The sequence below is a fragment of the Protomyctophum parallelum genome, assembly GCF_964188405.1.
Source record: "Protomyctophum parallelum genome assembly, chromosome: 2".
Classification (NCBI taxonomy): Eukaryota; Metazoa; Chordata; class Actinopteri; order Myctophiformes; family Myctophidae; genus Protomyctophum; species Protomyctophum parallelum.
This window is the reverse complement of record NC_139699.1, coordinates 41,355,847-41,374,390: the sequence shown is the minus strand read 5'-3', so window position 1 is coordinate 41,374,390 and position 18,544 is coordinate 41,355,847. Positions and strand designations below refer to the sequence as shown.

The following is an 18,544-nucleotide window of genomic DNA, read 5'->3' as shown; positions in this document are numbered from 1 at the left end:
AACAGTTGGAATGTTAAAGAATGTTTTTATTCCATCAGAAAGTCATTTAAGTGTCATTAAGTCATTGTAATTGCGTAAACAAGTCACTATGTTTAATGTTTAAACCATTGAGTTAGCAATGCTAACCAATGCTAATCAGAAAATCAGCTTTACCTTCAAAGTATGCAAATTCCGCTAAAATTCCGCTTTTTGTACACAATCGTTTTTGAAGATAATACTAGTCTTTCACTAACTGGCTAGACATAGCAGAGAAAGAAGTATTAACAGTCGTATTTTGTAAAAAGTGTGCTTATTTTCGGTCCTCCTAAAGCTAATTCATGCGAATGTTTTAGCTAGGGGCACTGGTCATCACAACAATGGAACATGGCTTCTTATTTCCAATAGCAGAGAAGAAGAAGAAGAAGACTCTAGCATGTATTGTAAACATTGTAACATTATGTCACCATAACGTGGTTCTTATTAGTTACTTTGGAATGTACCTGCCATGAAAATTAAGGTCATAATAATGCAGATCACATCGATATGTAATATAACGCGATAATGTACTTGTTTTAGCTACAGGATTGACGATTGATATCAATATATAATGCTAAATGTAGCTAACGGCTATTTTTTTGCAGGGTTGCCAGGTTCTGCGAGAGAAACAAGCAACCCGTATATGAAAACAAGCCCAAAATAAGCAAAAATAGCCGATCTACAAGCATATAACAAAACCAATCTTGTCCCTGGCATACATTATTTTCAGATGGGGGTTCTGCAGACAAATAATAATAATAACAGGCTAATATAGCTATCTTATTTGTACTCATCTGGACCATTTACATAAGCCTAATTTTCTGCCACTGTTTTTTGCCCTTTTTTCATAGTACAAAATGGAAAATAAATGCAGTAGCCTATTTAAAAAAGGAGAGATAATAGGCAAACTATCAATTATAACAACATTCTCTAATTGTGAAGACTTATTGGTACAGTAGGCCTATGCATTCTTTTTCTTTAGAAACATGGCCAACTAATTATAATAAGCAGACATGGCAACACTGCTGGTTGGCTAATGGAGGAATGAAGGGAAAACAGCGCCCCCTAAAGTGACAGATCACTGCTGATATCTTTGAAGGGGGAATTCTCCAATTTGACATTTCTGGTTCAACAAGTTTCAAATGGTCATATCTTCTTCATTTCCCCCCCAATTTCAATGAGCAATGCATCATATGAAAGGTTACAGTGTGCAGTTTCATAATATGTAAAGAACTGAAAAGTGACCATGGCCCCCTTGTGTATCAAACTACTGGCACTGGTCACAAATGGCTTCTCTCTGTCCCTTCTTGAACAAAAAATAGTTGTGATTTGTTATTGTGTTGATGATGTACTGTTATTGTACTTTTTATGTTCAAGATACATACAAATCAAATCAAATCAATCTCAGGTCTCAATAGTTAGAACTCAGTGGAAGTGGAATAGTGGCGACACGCTTTGATCTTGCCGCAAAGCAGGTGCCTATGGGCTATAGTTCCATTATGGAACTATCCCATTGAGATAGAATGAGCACTTCCGCATTCCATTGTTACAATGGGAGTCAACGCTAGTGTCGTCACTCTCATACTATTCCACTCGGTGTTAGAATGTGTTGTTTCATGTATAGAATCAACCTCAGGTCTCAATAGTTAGAATGTGTTTATTCATATAGAATCAACCTCAGGTCTCAATAGTTAGAATGTGTTTCTTCGTATAGAATAAACCTCAGGTCTCAATAGTTAGAATGTGTTGTTTCATGTATAGAATCAACCTCAGGTCTCAATAGTTAGAATGTGTTGTTTCATGTATAGAATCAACCTCAGGTCTCAATAGTTAGAATGTGTTGTTTCATGTATACAATCAACCTCAGGTCTCAATAGTTAGAATGTGTTGTTTCATGTATAGAATCAACCTCAGGTCTCAATAGTTAGAATGTGTTTCTTCGTATAGAATCAACCTCAGGTCTCAATAGTTAGAATGTGTTTCTTCATGTGTAGAATCGACCTCAGGTCTCAATAGTTAGAATGTGTTTCTTCATGTGTAGAATCGACCTCAGGTCTCAATACAGTATGTATACAGCCCCTTTGACCCCTTGTGAATTATGGGCAGGGCCCCTAAGTTCTTTTACATTAAAAGTACCTAGCAGTTTTAAATAAAATATAAACTTGGGTTCCCTTATTACCTAATAAATGCTCAAGCTGTTTTTTTAAAACCACACTATCATGAAATGACCTTTTTATGCAGTTTTAACCCAAAGCATATAGTAATAAGCCTTTTTTTAAACTTCAGTTTTACCTTAGTACTTACTTGTAACCAAATGGACCCTCTATTCTAAACAGAAAAAGGCAATCAAATGAAGTCACACAAGTCAGTACTTAGAAAAATAGTTCTCAATTATTTAGTTAATTCTGTGCAATGATTGTGCAAAAATAACAACATACAACATACAAAATGTAAACAAATAAAGTGCTCTGTAACACTATAGGTTCAAAACCTTAATAGAACATACCCCTCTTCTTTCAGGAATACCAGTAAATAAAGAAATACCTTCTCAAAGATATATTAATTAAATGGAAAAACGGAAGGACACCTATGCTAATTTGTGGGCCCACACACACACACACACTCACTCACTCACACAAAACCAAAGTCCCTTAAACGCCGGCAAAACTATGCTAAGTTCCCCAAAAACCTTTAAGTTGCAGGCCTGGTAGTAGTTGCTTGTGTGTGTTGTGGCCTCAAACCAACAATGGCTCCTTCGCTCCTCTGTGATCCAAAAATAAAAGATGATGTTTCTGTAAGTCCAAGCTCAGTCACTCACAGGTGTAGATACAGCAGCCTAGCAAGTGTGCAGTCCAGACAGTCTCCTCTCATCCCACGTTGCCAGAGAACTTTGAGTGAAGCTCTGGTTGTTCTAGCTCTAACTGGAATGTCCTCTTTGTGTCTTCCAGGCGAAAACAACAGACTACCACATCAACAGTCCAACTGTGGAAGTTAAACTAAGTCTAGAAAACGTCTGTACACGTGCAATGAACAGGCACTAAACTCACTGAGCTAGTGTTAGCATTAGCGTTAGCATTCGCGTTAGCATTAGCGTTAGCATGTCAACACAAACCAGACAGTCCCTGAATTTCGTGTAGACATTCAGTTGCTTCTCCAAACATGTTGATTGTCCTCTCCGATTGTTGTGTAAACTCTCTTGAGACACAACATGTGCATGCAGGTTTGTGCACTGCAAACTTATAATATAAAACAGAGTTTATCTGAATTACTGTTTTGCTCACTCATCCTTCTCTTGCGCAACAACATCTCTCCTTCCCCTCTTGTGTTCACTTCCTCCCGTCACAACACACTCCCTAACCCCGTTCCCATACAGAATGTTAACCCCATGAGTGCTGGTATAGAAATATCAGATACACCTTTCTTTTAAAACAAAACAAACTCCTAAATAATTAGTTATGAAGTTACAAAAACGTTTTTAAACAGAAAACATGAAACCAAAAGATATTATATACCCAACCGGGTTACAAATAGTTAGAATGTGTTTCTTCAATTTTTGGGCACACTGTATGAGGTTTCCACTCGACACAGCGAGAGTGACAATATGCTTCTGCTTGCCATTGTTTTTATTGCTTGTTTTTGCAGTTTTCGAAGCAAAATGTTGTAGTCGGGTATTTTATTCAGAAGTCAGAGAGAGGAGAGGCGATATACTGAGCCAAACAGTTTGAGAAGCAGTGCATTAGAGAAGTTTTCACCAGAGAGAGAGAGAGAGATAGAGGCCTCTCTTCATTTCCAAACTGTGTGAATACTCTTGTCATGGCAGATCGTTAACACAGGCCTGTCTAAGTGAGTGGAGCCTGCGCAATTGTCTCGGAGTGGTTTTTATTCATGGTCTGTGTGCCCTACTTCCAACTCTACAAGCCTCATTAAAACAGAGAGAGAGAGAGAGAACTGGGAGAGTAGCAATAATCATGTGTTTAGCCATGTAAATCTGGTTGCCTTTCGGGAGTTCTGGCAAAGTGCAGATTGTGTGAGTGGGTTAAGAGTGTGTGTGTGTGTGTGTGTGTGTGTGTGTGTGTGTGCGCGCGCGCATGCTGTATTATGCATATGTGTTCCAGATACATCTGAACATACTTTCCGATGTGTGGATCTTTACCACTTAAGCTCTATTTTGTACTTCAACTGTTTGAAAATAGTCCACAAAATAGCTCACTACTGGAGGGCCCTCGTGGGCCGTGAGGAACCCCAAATAATCAGCCAAAACACTAAGATCAGATTTCGTTTTTCTTTAAAATCAGTTAAAAGAAAGTTTTCATTGTGATGCAGATAAATAGGAACTTAAAGTATACAACATTGATCCCAGCCAGAACACAATCGATTGATTGATCATTAAGATTAACACGCTCTGACAATGTGAACACTTTTCTGCTTTTTTTTCATTTGAAAAATAAGTTAGGGACTGCAGTGCTATCTGGTATCAGAGTTGCAATACCAACCCTTGACAGCCCGTTCATGCCAACAGTAAAGTCCTATCTGATTGTATTAAAAGAAGTTGAACTCAACTTTTTGTTTCATAGAAATCCACCGTAGAACATAGATGTTATGAGCTACTTTTTGTCAATACATTTCCATGCAGGTGATTATTTTTCTAACTGTTCGATTTAGGAAGCACTCATTTTGACACAGCATCCTGCTGCCTCCCGCATTATGTGCAATTTCGAAACAGGTGGTATGCAGGACCATTGAGTGTTTCCAAGGAGGCTTCCAAACGCAAACACTCACTGCACAGAAGTTAGTCACAGAAAGTAGCTCATAACTTCTCTATGGTGGAATTTTGGCTCATAGGTTGGTGAACCACAGAAGCCTGTGTTGGTGTGTTTCCTCTCTGTCTCTCTTCCAGCTGTGAGGGTGTGGGTTTTGGTTAATGTGTTGGTGTGTTTCCTCTCTGTCTCTCTTCCAGCTGTGGGGGTGTGGGTTTTGGTTAATGTGTTGGTGTGTCTCCTCTCTGTCTCTCTTCCAGCTGTGAGGGTGAGGGTTTTGGTTAATGTGTTGGTGTGTCTCCTCTCTGTCTCTCTTCCAGCTGTGAGGGTGAGGGTTTTGGTTAATGTGTTGGTGTGTCTCCTCTCTGTCTCTCTTCCAGCTGTGAGGGTGAGGGTTTTGGTTAATGTGTTGGTGTGTCTCCTCTCTGTCTCTCTTCTAGCTGTGAGGGTGTGGGTTTTGGTTAATGTGTTGGTGTGTCTCCTCTCTGTCTCTCTTCTAGCTGTGAGGGTGTGGGTTTTGGTTAATGTGTTGGTGTGTCTCCTCTCTGTCTCTCTTCCAGCTGTGAGGGTGTGGGTTTTGGTTAATGTGTTGGTGTGTCTCCTCTCTGTCTCTCTTCTAGCTGTGAGGGTGTGGGTTTTGGTTAATGTGTTGGTGTGTCTCCTCTCTGTCTCTCTTCCAGCTGTGGGGGTGTGGGTTTTGGTCAATGTGTTGGTGTGTTTCCTCTCTGTCTCTCTTCCAGCTGTGGGGGTGTGGGTTTTGGTCAATGTGTTGGTGTGTCTCCTCTCTGTCTCTCTTCCAGCTGTGGGGGTGTGGGTTTTGGTTAATGTGTTGGTGTGTCTCCTCTCTGTCTCTCTTCCAGCTGTGAGGGTGTGGGTTTTGGTTAATGTGTTGGTGTGTCTCCTCTCTGTCTCTCTTCCAGCTGTGAGGGTGTGGGTTTTGGTTAATGTGTTGGTGTGTCTCCTCTCTGTCTCTCTTCCAGCTGTGAGGGTGTGGGTTTTGGTTAATGTGTTGGTGTGTCTCCTCTCTGTCTCTCTTCCAGCTGTGAGGGTGTGGGTTTTGGTCAATGTGTTGGTGTGTCTCCTCTCTGTCTCTCTTCCAGCTGTGAGGGTGTGGGTTTTGGTTAATGTGTTGGTGTGTCTCCTCTCTAGCTGGGAGGGTGTGGCCTGCTGGGCGTGGGGGTGTGGCTCTCGGTGACCCAGGGGAACTTCGCCACGCTGTCGTCGTCGCTGCCCTCGCTCTCCGCTGCCAACCTGCTCATCGCCGTGGGAACTGTTGTCATGGTGATCGGCTGTCTGGGCTGCGTCGGCGCCGTCAAGGAGAGTCGCCCGCTGCTTCTCACTGTGAGTATAGTGGCTCCTGTTAGGGGTTATAGGTCATCTGGCTAAATTAATTACTATACACACTTTTTTTTCTCCCCAATTCAGTCGCCAGTTAAAAAGTATTTAAATGTTTTACTTAAGTAAAAATCACACCTGTGTGAAGTGCGGGGCGCTAATATATTAAAGTCTAACTCATGTTGATTAGGTGATGTAATGGTGATGTAAAACAAACGGTGCAAACACAAACCAAATATCTCAGACAAAAGTGATATAATCTGATATAATCTACTTCAATATTTCTATAGTTGAGTCATCGAGTTAGCTGGTGTGTTTTTTTATTTTAGCACAATCTCAGATTTGGGCAGTACGTCATACACTGGCAGCCTAGAGCCATGTGCTGTCGTCTCCACTTTTTTCAAATGAATTGATTTAATGAATTGACAAGTAATGTACCCCGTCCAAATGGGGTACAGTACTTGAGTAAATGCAATTAGTTACTTTCCACCGCTGTTGATTACTCCCCACCCATATCTGTGTGTTGTCAATGCTGTCAACACGGGCCAATTGTGTTCGTATAATAGAGACTCGCCAAGCCGGATACACAGCAGTGGATTCAAACTCACAACATCCACGGTGCTGGGCATTGACATTTTAACCTAGAATTCAGTTCTTGAATACATATCGTCTGAAGGTTTTCGCAGATTTGTCTCCTGCATTACACTGATGTATAACTTTGTATTGGCTGCATGAGCATACACAAGTTGAATTGTGAAAAAGAGAGAGATTTCCTGGCTGCGTTTGCACATAGTCTATTCACAATGACCCCATATGAACCTACTACACTACAGACTCTACTTCATAGCTCGCAATACAATTTATTTACAGGAAAATGTACAGATGAGTGGTGAAAGGTCAATATCAAGTGCAAACAATGCGAGAGGTGTGTGTGTGTGTGTGTGTGTGTGTGTGTGTGTGTGTGTGTGTGTGTGTGTGTGTGTGTGTGTGTGTGTGTGTGTGCGTGTGCGTGTGTGTGTGCGTGTGCGTGTGCGTGTGTGCGTGCATGTGTGTGTGTGTGTGTGTGTGTGTGTGTGTGTGTGTGTGTGTGTGTGTGTGTGTGTGTTATGTTCGGGTATGGCATGAAAAGGGCACCATGAATGGTGCATTAATGGTCTGGAGATGACGTTTTTTACAGATGGGTGAAAGGGCAGGGGCTCAAGCCCCCTTTGATGTGCGTGCATGCGTGCGCATGGCTAGCAGTTAGAACAATATGGATGTCTTGCAGTTCCTTCCAAATAGGAAACTCTTGCACCACACACCACACACACACACACACACACACACACACACACACACACACACACACACACACACACACACACACACACACAATGAACAGACAAACGAGTGTCTGTGTGTGTGTGTGTGTGTGTGTGTGTTACATAAATTTATTTTGAGGGTCTTTAAGACCCTCAAAATTGACATGCTAATATTTAATAGCCATAGGGTAATTGTTGAGGGAGGCAGCCTCCTATGCTAACATTTGGTAGCTACGGGGTTAAAAGTGGCTGTGCATATTCGCCCAGATAACCTTTGAATTCCAGGCTAATAAATCATTGATACTCCCGTAGCAGGAGAGGCATATTTAATGTACTCAAGTAAAAGTACTCAAGTCCAAATTAAACTATATATAGATTGTAATGGATTAAAGGGTTGTAAACCTTTTTAGACCAGGAGCATATTTAAACTTTATATTCAATGTTATAAGGTTCAACTGATAAACTATAATACTATATAAATGAACCTTTTACAGAAAAACACTTTAGGGTAAGAGCTGCAATACAATACTTAAGAAGGAAAAGAGTAGAATTACTTACAGCAGGAAAAATACCAAGACATGACACAATGACGAGTCAGCACACACACTCAGCGCATCCTTTTTCAAAAGATCAATGTATATTCGCCATTATATGTTCTGGGGAGCAGAACGGACTTTACAGAACAGCATCGTGAAAATGTCTCCCCAGAACAATATCCGGGATAACATTATATAGGACTGGCAAAACAAAACAAGAATGACATAGGAAGCAATTCATTTTGGGTTCATAGGCTAATAAATTGTAATATTGGCGACCCCTATGGCCGGGGAGGTCTCCTTAGTTGACGTGGCCACTCACACTTCCTGGGAATTCCCAGGAAGTATGACGAATGGGAAGTGAACCATAACAGTTCAGAGGTTATCAAACAGTGACTTACAGCGGCACCTTAAGTTGGGAGGACAGTGTTGGAGACTAAAATAACATTATACCGACGTAATTAAAGCAGCGAGCAAGACGAAGTGTCTGCCGCGGCGAAGGTCGAAAAACATGTTGTTTCACAGAGGGAAGCAGTCAAATCAAAACAAATCTCCCGCAGGCTAGGGGAGAGAGAATGTTACTAAATCTACACATGGCAACCAGATTAAAAGGGTCAAAAAGGTCAAAAGGACCATTCACCCATAAAATATAAACAAACTAGAGAAAGTGCCCTTCCGGGCACAGGTCTCCACCAGGTTATCCACAGATCCGTGCAGTTAGAGGTAAAAACACTTTTAGGCCAGTTATAGCGCCACCTTGAGGCTGAGTTGAAATTGTTCATGTGGCATTTCGTCCTCGGCCTAGTGGGAATGTGGGTGCACAATTTCACGGAAATCACGCGATGTGTTCATGATTTGCAGCATTTTGTTTGAAACTGAGCACTCCTGTGAACTTTGGAAGCCAATCTTAAAATCAGGATGGAGTCTGATAAATCTGAAAGACCCGTTTCGTTGAATGGCTCTAGAGAGACTGTGTACCAATTTGCGTGATGTTTGGACAAAATCTGTAGGTGTACTGTGCAAAAACTTGTTTTGCACAAAGCGGCCTCCTGGTGGCGCTATAACAGGCCGTTCTGGAAAGTTTGGGGCAGAGGTTCATGGTTGGCATCCAGGGAGTGTGTGTGCAAAATATGGCATCGAAAAACATGTTTTGCACAAAGCGGCCTCCTGGTGGCGCTATAACAGGCCGTTCTGGAAAGTTTGGGGCAGAGGTTCATGGTTGGCATCCAGGGAGTGTGTGTGCAAAATATGGCATCGACCGGGTTAACGGTGGCCGAGATTAGCTGTTCACGGACACACGGACACACAAACGGACACACGGACGGACGGACACGCGGACGGACGGAGTGCAAAACATACTCTCCCCACATGCCTTCGGCCTGGTGGAGACAATTATCTATCAGTGTGTGTGTGTGTGTGTGGGTTTTCTCGTGAGTGAGCACAGTTATGTGTGCATGTTTGATAGAGAGTATACTGTATATAATTGGGTGCTGTAGTGTTGGCCAGGAGGTTCTGTATTTGCCCCCCCCCCCCCCCCCCCCCGTGTGTGTGTGTGTGTGTGTGTGTGTGTGTGTGTGTGTGTGTGTGTGTGTGGCTGTGTGTGTGGCTGTGTGTGTGTGTGTGTGTGTGTGTGTGTGTGTGTGTGTGTGTGTGTGTGTGTGTGTGTGTGTGTGTGTGTGTGTGTGTGTGTGTGTGTGACACTAAACGTGTCTGTCTGTCAACACCTGTCAACAGTTTGTGGAATTATGCAAAATTAATTGTGATTAGTTAGTGAATCAACTAATAATTGTGACTAGTCTGTAAGCGACACTGTGTGGAGTAAAGCAGCCATTCACCGCTTATAAAACCCCTAAGTTTGGTAAAACAGCCTCATGCCTGACTTTGTTCACTCTATACCAAAAATAGTCGACCTACAGGGTCAGAAACGCCTCACTCCACATGTTCTTCTGAGCCCCAGCATCTGAATAGGGATGCTGCCTGGGGTTCAAGTGGTTAAACTTGATTGACAGATCACCCGGGCTTGAAGGAGATTTTAAATATTTGTTCCCTCCTGGTTTCCGAGGTAATTAGTGTGCATATTGTATTCGATACAGAGACAGAATGATCAACACTTTCACTTAGCTGGTTGTCAAATTAAAGTGGTGCCTTGTTAATGGGCAAAAAATGTATTACATTGTATTAAATCCTGTTCTGATGATCGAATTTACAGAACAATTACAGTCAATTAGAAGCATTGCAATAGCAGAAATTGTATTTATGCACGATCTCAACCACTTGATCATTATACTTATTTTAAAGGACCTCCACGCAAAGTGCATTTACAACGTTTTGAGGCACATATTATACTCTCCACTACAATACTTGTAATACTTTAGTTGCAAGTTACTTTGTATATTTAGTAGAGTATTACAAAACATACATTAACCAATTAAGTGCTGTTTTATACGTCAGCATTGAAAGCTCACAACGGGTCACGATATGATCAGGTATTTGTGGAAAAAGTTAGGCTTTTTTTACTTTCACTTTGGTACTGTAAGAATACTTTCATGTCATATACTTCAGTCAACTTCAAGTTCAGAATACAGGACTTTAACTCACACTTCTTCCACCACTGCCTCCACTGGCTCAGCCGATACAGTATAGAGGTATATGGACTGGACTCAGTGGACTGCATTTACAGTATATATTACAGTATAGAGGTATATGACTGTACTCGGTGGACTGCATTTACAGTACAGTATAGAGGTATATGGACTGGACTCAGTGGACTGCATTTACAGTATATATAGTGCTTTTCTCCAAAGCACTTTACGATGTATTTCACACACATTCACACACGGCAGAGGAAACCATGCAAGGCACCACCAACCTGCTCATCGGGAGCAGTTAGGGTTCAGGTCAGTGGGTAATAATGGCAATCCCACCTCGCCTGAGTCTAAGATAGTTAGAATTAGGTATGATTACGCATCTGTAGACACATCAGTCATGCTCACAAACCATTCAGAGAGAGGCAATATTACTGGCCCTGCAGGGGCTAGAGATAAGCAACACAGTGATTGCATCCGACAGTTTTTCAGCAGCACTAGAAAGCAGATCTGGTAGAGTTTCATTTGCAGAATGGACCCCATGACTGAAATATTTACAGTATAGCAATGTGATGTGTATAGGATGGGACTAAAGGAATGTCCACAAATTTCGCGTGGGGTCCTGCTCATCCATGACAGGTATTTGGCTAATCCCAATAGCCAGATCCCAGTACTCGAACTTCCACCCTCCACTCGTGTCATTTCCTCACGCCTTAGACCCATCCCCGAGCAAGAAGGAGAGGAGAGGACGGAGGTATCATCCAAGGAGATGTAGAATAATGCAAAACTAAAGATTCTTTAAAACTCATTAACCGCCAGAGTCTCTCTATAACCGTATGCACACATTGCCAGCGTTTGTATTAATCCTTCAAAACCCATAGGATATTTAGTTCTATGACGATGTACACACCAAATATCTCAATAGAAAGAAGAGTCTCTACTTTCATCGAGAGAAAAAGTGTTTTTCTGCGATGCTCCGTTCTTTATTTATTGGCAGTTGCATGAATATAGCTTGTTTTCACCAAAAACGCTGTCTGGGAACAGAAAATTGTATTTTTCGGCTTCATATCCCATGTTATGGGTAAAGGCAGTGCTGGCAGGAGTGCCGGTTTTCTGGTGTTTGACTTGCGGTAGAGTGTTGTTGGCTCACTGAAAGAAAACTACAAGCCAATTGGCATACTATTCAGGATACTGTAGAGCCGCAATGTTATTATGCAACTGGCTGTTCCGCCAGTTTATTTATTTAGTTGGGACAGTGCACATCGATGAAAACAATAAACACATGAGCTTGTGGAAAAATGCCGGATTTGCCAAAAGCTACTTTCCATCCGTAGTTTCCCCTGCAAAAACAGGATACTGTATATACAGACAGTACTATATAAAGGTCCCCACACACCGGGCACGATTTTCAGATTTTTACCTGTGTTTCGGTTTTCCAAAAAACGCGTCCAGTGTGCAACCACCTTAACAATGATACAACATAAGTTAACAACAACAGATAAAAATTGAATCTGGAGCGGGCCTAGTCTAAAAATATATGTGATCGCATGTCTGCCTGGTTGTCTTTATTGGCATGAGAAAACATACGTTTACATTGCCAAAGCAAGTGTCAAAATATAATAAAATCTGTTAAAAATGGGGAAAGTATATAGGCCTACAGTTGGAGGGGGTACAGCATTGGGTGAGCTTTGTCACATTGTGTGTTGTTGTTATATACATTTTATAAAGCTGTGTTTAAGCTGGTGTAAAATATGTGTTTAAAGTTAGCAGCTCTGTTTACACGTGGTCTAACAGTCTACTCGGTACATACTGTATAGTAGTCCTTAGGGTGGTTGCATTCCATTGGCTTTTTGAGTTTGAGTTTCAAACTCACTTTTGGCTCATCTGTGGGATGTATGTGTCTCTGCTGTCTTAGTATAGTGGGCAGGTGGCTCTCTGTTTTTATTGTCCTGTGAAGGTTGAGACAGTCTGGCTTCTCTCTTAGGTCACCTCTTAAGCCCCAATCCCCCGCCGGCAAATAAACAAATAAACAAAACAAAAAAAGCGTCTGTCCACCTCATGAACAGCTCTCAGCGGGTAAATGGGGCTGGTCAAGGTCTCAGGTTACAACTCCTATATTTTAGATTTTCCCTCCTAGACCCCCCTGGGGTTTAAGAGGTATTAACTGGGACACTGTCTGAACAATTGTTGATGGATAGGGAGAGACCTCGCAGTCCTCTCTGGGGTCTAACCTAGTGCCACGCCCCTCTGGAATCTGACCTAGTATCACGGCCCATGTGTAAAATACAAAATGTAAAATGTGCCATGGACACATTTGTCCGTGTACATATTGATGACCTGTGTATCCTAGAAGCGAACAGCGAAGCAGATTTGTGGCTAAGACTTCACTCGGTGAGGAGGGTCCAGTGAATGGATTGATGCCCATTCACACCTAACACTGTGTCCTATTAGTTCCCGTTGCCTCAGGGAATGTGTATGCATGCTTAACCCGCTCTGTCCGGGAAAGCGTCTGTCATTTTACATTTGAGCTAAAAAGCATTACAAAATAATAATAATATGGCTATTCTAGCCCTAAAACATGATTGTCATAATTATGACAGTCATGACGCAACTGAAGCTAGTTTTACGTGATTGTTACATTTACAGTGAAAACGTGTACATACACATTCAGATTTCATATATAAAGTACTCACCACGTGTGCCACGGTGTTGCTGCATTCCACGTTGTTTAATAAAAGGCATTTTTATCCAAGCGACCTGGCTATTTTTCTCAAACGGGGTGCGTTCGGAAAACTCACAGTTGCACATCGGGAGCCCACTCGCTTGGTAGTGAGGTCAGCATGCCTATGTCGAACACACCCAGTTTTTCAGAGTGCAACACTCCTCCCGACCGATAGGGGCGCGTAGTTGAAAGCATATGGCAAAAAAACAGCTCGGATAAAAGTTCCTTTTATTAATGTTTGTTATTATTGGGCAAACATGAAGTACGAGTGGCATGTGAACCGTGGCTAGGCTATTCAAAAAAAGAAAATATAAACTCATGGCGCATCACTTCGTGCTGCTCTATGAGCTTGTAGATCTGCTATTTTTGAAGGGGGTTGGTGGCAAAATACATATAATTTTGGGGGTCCTTGACATTAAAGAGTTTAAGCACCACTGACAGCAACAGGAGATTTTCAGAAAACTGTTAGGAATTATAAGACATTTGTAGAATCTGGACCTCAGGTCTTAATGGGTTAAGTCAGCCCCCACATGCCACAAAAGCCAATACAAGACATTCTGTTCTGTTCTAAACAAGCGCGGATTCACTGAAGGCACGGCCAGGCAAAAGCCTCTCGCAGTTACGCTGTGCCTCCCCTCAACCAAGCGACTTTTGTGTGTATTGCTTTGCTATATAAGAAAGAAAGTTACTATGTTTACCCAGGGTAACTGGACTAAGCTCAAGAACTTGTTTACAGCCAGGCCCTGCTCATAGAACATTTCATGGTAGGGGTTCAATGCCTTGTTCAAGGGCACTTCAATGGTGGTAATTCTAACGTGCCGGTCCAGGGATACGAACTAGCGACCTTCCAATATCAAGACCGCTCCGCAAACCGTTCGGCCACCGCTGCCCCCTACCCCCTATAGGCCTATTCAAGGCTTCTGCGTGTCTGGAGGATGTTGAGTCTTTTGTGCCAATATCTCAAGTGTGAAATGTGTCTGACTGCATCCCCATTCACAGAACCGGTTTTCACGTCATCATGGCATATAAACAGCATGCAGGCGCACACACAATGCCCCGGCCTCATTCTTCATTTGATTTATGAGACAGCAGAGAGACAGCAATGGCACCATGAGAAAAAACAGGGCAAACTTATTTTCGACGCGAGGACGCCTATAAACCCGTATAGGCTACCACCATGGCACAGCAGTGCATACACCAGCAATCATGCCAGCACCCAGCAGAAGCTCTACCGGCCCCACTAGGCTCACCACCACTGGAGGAGAACTCAGAGGTGACTTCTCCAGCCTAGCTGTTGCTGCTTTAGCATCCATTGGTCTGCCGGTCTCTACAGAGAAAATCGGGGATCTATCAGTTATCGAGTAGCCAGCAACTCAACCACAGCTAACACAATTCCCTGGTTGGAGACTGGAGATGACGCCACTTTTTCTTACACTGATTGGCTGAAAGGGTTGTCTGTCAACACTACTCCCGCAGCCAACCATGCATTAGCAGGGTCCAGACTCTTCCGCACAAATGAATGGAAATGAGATTTCAAGGGGGAGTGGTTAACCAGCCTACGGAAATCCCGCGAGTAGATCCAATCATCTAACTGGGAGATCTTAAGGTCAGAATGATGGTGACGGCTTCAGTTCTTCATTCTTTCCCATGACCCTCTACCATATTGCTGTACTAGACAGTAGAAAAACAATATGGGCTTTCCCCTAATAAATGCTAGGGGTGTGCTGAAATATCAAAATATCGATATATATCGATACGTCCTCCAGCGATAAATAATCGATAACGATTATTAAAATATCAATATCGTAAAAATCTAAATTTAAATGTTGTTCATAATGAAGCGATGAACAACATGTTTAGAAAAGGAGTAAATGACAGCTAAAATAAAGCAAATCCCACTCTCAGATTCCTCAGCAACCAGAAGTACTGAATTATACTGGATGGTGATTTGTCCAAACAGCTTTGTGAGAATACAAAATGCAGAATGCATTTCCCCAGCAGTGGACAAGTCCACTGACACCAGTGATAATGGTCAGTTGGTGGTGTTTGTGAGGCATTATGATGATACCAGGGATAATGGTCAGTTGGTGGTGTTTGTGAGGTATTATGATGATACCAGGGATAATGGTCAGTTGGTGTTTGTGAGGCATTATGATGATACCAGTGATAATGGTCAGTTGGTGGTGTTTGTGAGGCATTATGATAATACCAGGGATAATGGTCAGTTGGTGGTGTTTGTGAGGTATTATGATGATACCAGGGATAATGGTCAGTTGGTGGTGTTTGTGAGGCATTATGATGATACCAGGGATAATGGTCAGTTGGTGGTGTTTGTGAGGTATTATGATGATACCAGTGATAATGGTCAGTTGGTGGTGTTTGTGAGGCATTATGATGATACCAGTAATAATGGTCAGTTGGTGGTGTTTGTGAGGTATTATGATGATACCAGTGATAATGGTCAGTTGGTGGTGTTTGTGAGGTATTATGATGATACCAGGGATAATGGTCAGTTGGTGGTGTTTGTGAGGCATTATGATGATACCAGGGATAATGGTCAGTTGGTGGTGTTTGTGAGGTATTATGATGATACCAGGGATAATGGTCAGTTGGTGGTGTTTGTGAGGTATTATGATGATACCAGTGATAATGGTCAGTTGGTGGTGTTTGTGAGGTATTATGATGATACCAGTGATAATGGTCAGTTGGTGGTGTTTGTGAGGCATTATGATGATACCAGTAATAATGGTCAGTTGGTAGTGTTTGTGAGGTATTATGATGAGGGTATGAGGTAAAGGGGGAGTTTATTGAGTATTATTAATTTAGTGTTTGAGTGGTGCAACCACTATAGACAGCTATGTGTGTGTCCCTCCCTGTGTCCGAGCATGACAATAGCGTTTTTTTCAGTTCCAAGTATTTTGTAGTGATATATCGTTGATGAAATTTCATTATCTATATATCGCAAATATCGCAATATATCGATTATTGTGATATTATCGTTATCGAGGGCCTAATATCGCGATATATATATCGCATCGTGAGGTACCCATATCGTCCCAACCCTAATAAATGCAATGTAGGCAATGGAACTGAATCAACCGCAATACTGGGAATGATCCAAAACGTTTTCTGCTTTCTCTCAAAGTGAGAGACATTTAAGGACCTATAGTATTCCTGGCCGTGATTGTTATCCAGAAACTTCAATTCCTATATCGGTACGAAAAGCAATTCATGTTATATAGCCTACTGTATGTTTCCAACTAATAAAACTGGACAGACAATACGTATAGGGGTCAAAGAGCAGACTGAGAGAGAACAGGGTGTAGCACCAAAGAGCCAATCAGGACGTACAGTCTAGAAAGGTGAGGTCAGGGTTGGGTGAAAAATAAGAAGCAAATTGCTTTACACACAACGAGGCCTTTCACATCATCAGCAGCACAGCAGGACAAGTGGCATTTGAGATGAATTGGGTCCAGAGAGATAGAGAGAGAGAGAGAGACGCATAACGTGGTCTGACCCTCTAAAATGAGAATGCAGTTACTTCAGCTGTCTGTCAGTGGTAGAAGCAGTAGTCATTTCTGTTTTGTTTAGTAAAAGTAGCAATAGTACAATGTAGAATAGTGTTCAACCCTTTTCATATCAAGGCCCATTACTTATTCGTCATTTGAGCCACGGACCACCATTTTATGAGATTTAGCCTCTCAGACCGAACAATTAGAATATTGTGGTATTGTTGTATAAGATGCTGTCTACAATTCCATGCTGTACCAAATGGAAACGTTACGGGTCAATTTGGTTTAATTTATTTGCATCAAAATGCACTTTCACTTTTTGTGGTTGTAGATCGACACACATTTCGAGGACACATTATCTCTCCGGTTAGCATATTATCATCTTGCATGCTAGTCTGGGACCTGATTGAGCGACGGACAGGATGCACTCTTACTTCCGGTTTAAGATGGCCGGTCGAAGGACCCGCAATTTATAGTCATGTAGTAGTTTTTGCCTGGCAAGGGCTACTGAGGTGCCGAAAACATGCCGGCAGGGAATGTGTTTTAAGGGGTGGCGCAAGATATAGCCCTTAGTCTTGGTTGAAGTCATATTTTGTTTGCTGTCATAGTTTCAGTTCAGTTCAGTTTCAGTTGACAAAATCGAAATGAACACTGTCTTGTTGCAGTGTCTAACAGACAGAGAGCCTCCAGACAGAAAGAGTCAGCTAAAGAATTAGCATGGAATGTATCTGTGGAGCAGGACGGTGGTCTCACACACACACACACACACCCCCCCCCCCCCCCCCAACCACTGAAAAGGGAGATCAGTTCAGCAGTTGCCTGGCTCCAAACACAACAGGCCATAAATAACTGTTAGTCCATCCTTCAGGGGGCTTCCCTTGACAGGAGCAGGATACAGTGGTAGTGTCACTTTCTGCTAGAGGAGGACAGGACACAAATGCAGGATAGCAGAGGACAAAACTGCTAAGAATGGCTTAGAGATGTGACAGGATTTAATTTAACTGACCAATTTTATGTATGTATGTATGTATGTATAAAGAAAAAAGTGTCTCTCTCTGACTTATGCCAGTTATCACCCTCCCCTATGCCAATGTTGGCCCCCGTGCCTTAAGGTTGCCTACCCCTGATATTTATTATTTACAGTATACAATATACATGATGTAATGCGTTGTGAGAAACCCCTAAACATCCTTAAGGACGCCCCGGGGGTCCCAACACTGCCATACAGTATGTGTCAATGATGACATACTTACTTTCAGAAGGAACTTTACCAGGTCCCACTGCGCTCCAAAACAACTTGCAAAAGACTATCTTCTCCACGCTGCTGTGCTATGTGTGATGAAGTGGAAATTATACAGGGGATGTGAATAGTGCTGCCGGAATTGTCCAAAAATTACAATCGGATATTCGTTTTAAAAACCCACGTGGATTCGAGCAATTCGACCCCTTCGGATTTCGGATTTCATTTCAAGCCATTCGGATTTATTAATAATTATATTTACACCAATACAACCTGAGACATAACATTTAAGATCGCATTGCTGGCGCAACTCTCTCTCCGCGCATTGGTGCTGCTGAAAACCGAGTTGGAACACTACGCATGCATTCTCCCTTCTCCAGTAAATCTTCACAGACATTTTTCTTAAATGAGCAATCCTACCACACAGCCTTATCAAAACGAGGCACGGAGGCAGTATTAATTCACAGAACAGAACACTGCATTGCTGCTGCTGCCGGACCCGGCACCACATTTCATCCTTCAGCATTTTATTTATCTTTTT

General features: G+C 42.2%; 1 protein-coding gene across 2 annotated transcripts in view; it reads left to right on the top strand.

Annotated features, from left to right (window-relative positions):
• The window catches only part of LOC310855260 (tetraspanin-4-like), a gene marked incomplete at its 5' end in the record, with an annotated part of 266,914 nt that overhangs the window by 174,315 nt on the left and 74,055 nt on the right, over positions 1–18,544 (top strand). For both annotated transcript variants that reach the window (XM_083760197.1, XM_083760196.1), the window contains one exon: positions 5,922–6,113. In XM_083760197.1, coding sequence (XP_083616323.1) covers positions 5,922–6,113 — 192 coding nt within the window. The remainder of the gene's footprint in view (positions 1–5,921; positions 6,114–18,544) is intronic.